At 37.7% G+C, this 7,500-nt stretch overlaps 1 protein-coding gene across 1 annotated transcript in view; it reads right to left on the bottom strand.

Moving 5' to 3' along the window:
• Positions 1-5,986, bottom strand: part of LOC138004420 (tudor domain-containing protein 7A-like) — a 35,229-nt gene extending 29,243 nt beyond the window's left edge. Inside the window, exons 1-8 of the mRNA XM_068850920.1 lie at positions 5,510-5,986; positions 4,236-4,283; positions 3,745-3,773; positions 3,063-3,196; positions 2,911-2,950; positions 1,982-2,030; positions 1,667-1,724; positions 732-849 (exon numbers count right to left, since the gene is read on the bottom strand). Coding sequence (XP_068707021.1) covers positions 732-849; positions 1,667-1,724; positions 1,982-2,030; positions 2,911-2,950; positions 3,063-3,196; positions 3,745-3,773; positions 4,236-4,283; positions 5,510-5,753 — 720 coding nt within the window. The 5' untranslated portion in view covers positions 5,754-5,986. The remainder of the gene's footprint in view (positions 1-731; positions 850-1,666; positions 1,725-1,981; positions 2,031-2,910; positions 2,951-3,062; positions 3,197-3,744; positions 3,774-4,235; positions 4,284-5,509) is intronic.
• Positions 5,987-7,500: the final 1,514 nt, after the last annotated feature.

Raw genomic sequence — 7,500 nt, 5'->3', positions numbered from 1 at the left:
AAAAAAGAGTCACTTTTACGGCACCGATTTTGGCTTAAATTTCTGGTTAATTTTTTTTTTGCCGAAAAAAAAAGATTTTACTGTAAGTATTTTAAAAAAGAGTCACTTTTACGGCACCGATTTTGGCTTAAATTTCTGGTTAATTTTTTTTTTGTTACCGGTAATTTTCTGGTTCCATTCAGATATGAAAACAGACAGTTGGTTATACTGCGTGAGTGTTCTCCGAGAGTCGTCACTTGCTCTGGGAGTGAGTGCTCTTAAAAAAAGAAAATTTAATGTGAAAGACTGCATTACAGGAAAATAAGCTGGTAATCTTATTAGAATGTCTAAAATGATGCAAGCAACTCTTCAACTCTAGCTAGTGGTCAGCACAGAATTGACACCAGGGAGCCCCATAATTACATGAAGTCAAGCTTCAATTCCCAAGTTCCAATCATCCATGCTGTCTACCTAGAAGTAGAAAGGCTTTTTGAATTCAAGGTAAAAATGAAGGGTAATAAAAGACAATGTTTCAACTGCACTTCAGTCAAATCTCCAGTTAAAAATTGAAAAGTATGTATTCTAAGTATAAACAAATTAACATAATTATACTAGAAGAGGTGAAAATGTTGCTTAATAGATGAAACTGAAAAAAGAAATAACTAATTACATAAGAATGACTGAAGAGCAGTTAAAACCTTGTTTCTCTGGGCAAAAACCTATTTTTGATTAAAAAATTATTTCAATCTGACCTGGAAGAAAATATTTAGCTTTGTCCCTAAAGCCTCAATTTGCTTCCAGTTGTGCTTATACTGGACAAAAAAATGAGTTGGACTATCAACATGGGAGACTGTGACCTCTAAAACAGACCTGAAAAGACACAATTTTAAAATTCATTCATTCATTAATTAATTTGAAGCCATATAAACCTTTTTTCCTGCCCACAAAATTGACAAATTTAAAACAGATTATTTCAAATCTGAGATTGAAAATCATGAATGAAAACTCACACCATGAAGTAATGATCATCAATAATTATTTTGCTATTGAAATATGGCATTTGGAAGCAATCTTATTAAAATGGCATGCCAACAGACACTCCCAGAAAAGGGGGCTGTTTATAATATGCCGCACGTTGATAGAGTCAGTTACTCTACATGTACTTTAACCAGCCACCAACTTCACATTTTATTGTAACCCCTGTCTAAGGACACTTCCCATTAGACAGAACTGACTGGCCAGACCAGGCATTTGGAAGGACTATATGTATAACTCTACAACACCATCAAATTAACACACTTCAAGGATGACATATACTCTTCCAGAAGAATGTGAGGGGTTATCATGCTAGTGTACCTTCAAATTGATACATTTTCTTTGCAAACTGACAGGTCTGGCCGGCCAGTTCTGACAAAAGGAAAGCACCTTCAGTGAGCCTGGGAAGATGACATGAGGGCTTCCCATTCTTTTACTACGGCTGTTTTAACCTATTCTGACACTGACTGAAGTATTTGATCAGTAAACCACCCAAACTGGGATTTTGGATCATTTATAATAAGTTTTAGGAAACAAACAAAAAGAATCTTATTGCTTGATTTCAATGAAAACATTACGTCCAACAACCCAAGATGGCTTCCCAATTAAAACATGACCTTCATATATAGCTTACTGTTCACGAAGCACCTACCCCATACCAGGAAGCTCCTGTGGTCGAAGGGTATAAAGCTCAACAGACTTTATAGATTCTGGGAAAGAAGTTGAAATAATTTTATTAAAGCCTTAAAAAATTGTAATTCCAAGAACAACAACAATCTCAGTCTTTAGTTTAATAACATTTTAATTCATTCAGGTGCAACTGCTGGCAAAATTCACCGGCTGCCGGCTCTTATTGAAAATCCTGCTGATGCCTTTTAAAATCATCATGCTTCTAATCACTTGCAACCCTTGACATAACTGATGAAATTGCATTACAGTATGATGCAATTAAAACAAGTTTGCTTACCCCCATTCATCTCATTACTACTAGCTTCCCGGGGTGGGTCATCTTTCCCCTTAAAAGGAAACAAAAGTTGATTACACAAGTTTATTGAATATGTCCATCCACTTAGGGTTGGATTTAAATGAACATTTGCAAAAATATATTTCAACATCCTCTTGAAGTACATAAATAATGCTCAAAAAAAATCTCCAAGCCATGGATATTTTACTTGCAATACTATTATTATGCTTGTAGGATCCCCTGCTCTATATGGTAAAACATTTACCTACAATGTCATTAACTGTTTATGTTGCAGGTGAATAAAAATTATGGAAATATTTCACATTGTTGTTACAGGATGCAGCATAGAGAAGTCTGGATGCTGAGTTTCCATGCAGATGTGTCAGGTCTGAGCTATGAAGTTGTCTTTGGTAGACCTTGATTTACCTCAATCATGCTTTCTGAATTGCTGAGTGAAAGTCTACTCCCACTGGGTTTCTAATTGATTCTATGAGTCTTATGTGTAGCAGATAATCTGCGACTAAGCGAGCATTGCAAGTCATACAGGTGAGGAGCATCAAATCACTTCCATGACCCTTAGATTTAGAAAATAAAGTCTTAATTAAGCCTAAGCAAGGTTTAATTAAGGTTAAATTACCGTTTGACTTAGGGTTTGGCCATTATTTAAAACAACATTATTCATGACATCTCATTAAAGATCTGTGAGCCATGCAAGCCATACAGGCCATGTTAAATCAGTTTTACAGTACTACATGTATGCTTGCCTTTAGAATATTAATTCTAAATTAAGCCTAAAGAAAGATCATGGTTAGGTTTCCATTAGTTTTAGCTCATGTGATTCACATGGCTCACTCACTGACTCCATACTGTGTCTTAACTCTGCTCATCTGAACTGTATGCATACTAATATATTGAAATCTTTAATTTCATACCAGATTTGACGGATAGACTATAACATTGTCTCCCAGATAACTGCAATTTAAAAAAGTTGAGAACTTAGTCAGAGTTCAGTTTTCATTTAAGCAAGACAGTAATCTTGACTTCAATTTAAATGGCATGACATAAGGCCAAAACTCAAACTTACTTTTCACATCTTGCAATAGAGGGTAATTCTTTTAGCTTTTCCAGTATCTCACTGCCCAGTTCTTCATTATACAACTTCTTGTACTCTGCACCAATTCTTTTAAACCAAATTCCCTTGGGTTTGTCATCAATCAACTGCAAAGATACCACACAGCTCAATAACCACTAATAATTTTATTAAGTGGATCGGTATGGGACTGTGTCAGGGATATAAGCTATTCTGTTTACGAAAATGAGATCACAAAAGTCATGTTCAATGTTGCCTTCTTGGCAAATCCTCATGATAATTAACAGTAGTTGTAATATCTGTGCTGTGGCAAAACATTTATGGATTATGAGCAACCCTGGCTGAAAGTAAATTTTGGACAAAACTGTTTGTTCCTGAACATTTGAATGAAAATATTTGATTGCAGAACTCCAAGTTGCAGCAAATCTTTTGTCAATTCAATTACTGTATTTTATGGCCCACGTGTGAAGCAGATGGGCATAAATTTAACTGGAAAAAACAACAGGCTTCGACTTATGGTACTACCTCAAAATACAGTCTTGTATGTTAATGTTTCACTATCTGATTGATGTTAAAGACTATTTTTTACACACAGCTGCAAATTGCTCATTTGCAACAAGGTACACCTGCAGCAAATGGTGCACACAGCACTGGAACAATATACAGTGTACCTCACCTTTTTTATTCTCAAAAATACTTCATTGTCTGAAAATAAGGCAAAAATAGTCTTGTGAAAAAATTGTAAAAATAATGCCATAAACACTAGACTAGAAGGCTTTATGTTTCTCTGGCAATTTCTGCTTTAGACTAAACTCTTTCCAGTACTTGATCTTCCAAACTGTAAATACATTCAGTAAATACCCTAGACCTGGAACTCAACTGGTCTAACGACTAGTTCCGCAAACAAACTTCCAAAGCGGCCATGTCAAAAGCATTGGGATAAGACAAAAACAAGACTACTTTTGAGCACATGTCAATGGTGCAATCTGATTGGCTGCCTGAAAACAGCATGATATTGTCAGACAAATGAGAGGTACAGCCTACATGTATCTGTACTGCAGTAATGGTATTATTGTTATCCAAAGTCAACAAACCACAAAGTTCACAGTTCAAATGTACAGGTATTATATATATCAAATTGTTCAGGGCAAAGTGCAGAAACTGTACCTGGACTCACTGGTTTTTCTCCAGAAATTTTCTTTTTCAAGGATTTATCTAAAACATAAAAAGAAAAATGAATCTCATTTCACAGGACACAAATCATTGAAGTTTCTATACATTGGTAGCTGAAGCCTTTTGGCAAATAAACTGTGGACAAAACAATAATTGGAAAAATAGTTGCTAGCTCATGTACCTTTCATGATCAATCAAGTTAAGAAACTTACACTTGTAAACAAGCTTTACACAATATCACAATGTTGAATGACTGACCGGTGTTCCTCATGCAATACAAGATAGTCTGGGTCACATAACCAAAAAGTTGTTGTTGATCGCAATCTACAATCAATCTCTGTTCAGGAAAGAGGCCTGCCGCCAAACCTCAATGGAAATTATCTTTGCCACATTATAAGCTGGGCATCATTTTCACTGTAGTAGTAGCCTTTTCATCACCACCAAACTCAACGTTTGGTGTACTGGTCAGCACTTTGGACTGTCAATCCCAGGGATACTGGTTGAAGGCCTGCCTCAGCCACCACATTGTTTCCTTAACCCTTTGACGCCTGAACTGGCAAAAACCAGCCAGACGATTTTACTTGTCAATGGGCAACCCCAGGAGTCAATGGGTTAAACTCTTGAGAGAGCTGGATCGAGGAGAAAATGACGTCAAAGACTCACTAATTTAAAAATGCAATGCGTCTGACTTCTGAGTACGCTGCTGAACTAATATGCAGCATGGGAGTTTTTGGGCTTTCAGACTTTTAAACTTGTGTTTTGCACATATAATAGGGAGTTTAAGCATGCAACGTTTTTGAGCCGCGGACGGCAACCGGAAGTGAGCTGTTTTTCCTTTTAATTTGTCTTGTGACTACTGCCTTTATATTGTTGAGATGATTATGATAAAAATCTGGGAGGAACTACTGTCCTGAAATGTTCATTTCCGGTTGCCGTCCACGGCTCAAAAAGATTGCATGCTTAAACTCCCTAATAAGCTGCATTTACAACTGTAAGGTAAAAAGGTAAAGTCTCTGTTATGAGCCTGAAGGCTCATTAAAGCTAATGGGTAAATGACGTCACTTTCCCCTAGATCCAACCCTCCTAGGTCAGTTCTGAACGCGAGGCTGTGAAATCCAAAACTTACACAGTAAACAGCACAATCAAAAGGGCAAAAATTTGCCAGTCAGGTGTTTGTAAGGAAACACACTTTCAAAATGTAAAGAAAAAAAAGAAGTTATTTTTTTGTCATAGTAGCACTTCAACCTGAATAAATAATATTGTTATACCTTGGCGAGGAATCAATGTGACCTTTCTGTTACTTGAAGAAACTATTTCCTGTGCTTGTTTCTCAACTTGGCGTGCAATACCCCGCTCCACTACAGTTCTGTCAATAACAGGCTGTGACACCTCAGCATTTTTAGAGCTAGTTGTGTTTGATGAATTGTTCACGTGTACTTGTAATCGTCCGGACGATCCTCTCTGCGTTACAGTTCTATTTGCAGAAGATTGATTAACTACCTTATTCATCATTCGTGGAGGAATGAAACGGTTCGCAGCACCCGAGCGAGCATTACAAGCCCCACTTAGAGAGGCAGCAGTAGTGAATGATCGATTTGTGTTAAATGTGGGCTGGCTAGGCACAGTCACAAATGGTCTCACTGAAAGAAGTGGCCTTGCAATTACATTCGCTCTGTTGGCGATCAAAGGCCTTTTTTCCAACGCCTTCTTAGAAAAAGTTGGTCGCCGAAGTTTAGCTGCCGGTTTAGCACGTTTTTTTCGGTTTGCGCTGTTTTGTAGTTAGTTTAAAAATGTGCTGGTCTGCTTCAGTTGGAATTGCGATCACAACTAACTGACCATCCTTGTCTCTTTCCAAGGAAGCCACGTCTGGTACGCTCTTGATGAAATCTGCCAGAGAAGAAAATCCTAGTTCCTCGTAAGGTATGTTAGAGAATGCAAACACACTATACTGTTTGTTAAGTTCGCGAAGAGGGATTCCTCTGGTGCCGCTGGTGATAAGAACAGATCGAAGATACACCTTTGTTAGCTTCCTCTTCTTCTCTATTTCTTCCATTTCTCAACAAGGAGAAAAGTCTTAGTTCAGTTTCTGTTCAAAACATGTGGAGGTCGTCCTGGCGCGTAAACAGGGTCCTTCCGTCCGGGTAATAGTACATGTATGACCTATTGAAGTGTCCAGGGTACAAGAATGACCTCATACCCTACTGGGGCAATGAGTATGCGCAAACCGTTGCTTGGAGACAGCGAGGAGACAGCCATAAGACAGCCATCTTTGTTTACATCTCGCCGCCAATCATATACTCGTTTTCCATTGGTTAAAACCAAACTATTGACGTCATGGTTGGCACATGCGCCTAACTGTGAAACCCTTTCTTTAAGCAACATATTTGCATATTTAGTGGGAAAAAAAAATAGCTTTGCACGCTTTGTACGTACGTTTTTCCCTTTTGTCCATTTCTTTGCCATCGTCAGCAAAAACAACAACGTGAAATAAACAAATTTGAGGTTTTATGAAGAACGTCAGCACTTGAGGATAAATGTTCATTTTCTCCCCAAAATTAAGCGCCGTTCTGACCAGTGCCATTTTTGAGGAACTAACACACCCTTGTCATATGAGAAAGGTTGAAATGGTCACAAACTGATTACAGGAACGTGAATTTATATTTTAAGGACGTTCGCGCCAAAATCTTCCTACGGTGAGATTTTCTTCATTTCTCGCCTAGAGTTAGGTCATAAAGTACTTACTCCAAAAATGAAAAAAAAAGGGGGCCACCGACTTTGTTTCGGAGAAAATGGCAGTAGAAAAATGCCTTAATTTCGAGAAATCGGTCATAATAGCGAGATGTAGGCTCATCTGCTCATCCATCGAAAATCATAAAAATAAACTGTTGGAGTGAAAGTTTTCATGCATAGGCTTTTAGGAGTGAGATTTTTAGATAATTGTATGCCGCTAGGGATGTGGTGAACAGTAGAGTTCATCCTCGACGAGTGTTTTCGTAAGCTCTATCCGTTGCAACCACTACCGGAATTCGATTGCACGAGGAAAGAAAATGTTAAAAAAAGATAACTTCTTACGGTGAGAATTTTTTTATTTCATCATATTTTGTAGATAGTAAGTAAAGTAAGTGATTCATGATTTAAAAAATAGGGGTCACCGATGATCTGAACGAGTAAAATCGATGTGATTTTGCAAAGCTCATGGAAAAGTTCGTTTGTCACGCTTTTGCGTGACCTGTCGGGCAAGGACTGGAACCCAACAGAG

Source organism: Montipora foliosa, chromosome 5, assembly GCF_036669935.1.
Source record: "Montipora foliosa isolate CH-2021 chromosome 5, ASM3666993v2, whole genome shotgun sequence".
NCBI lineage: Eukaryota > Metazoa > Cnidaria > Anthozoa > Scleractinia > Acroporidae > Montipora > Montipora foliosa.
The sequence above is the reverse complement of the archived record's forward strand: the minus strand, read 5'-3'. Positions and strand labels throughout refer to the sequence as shown.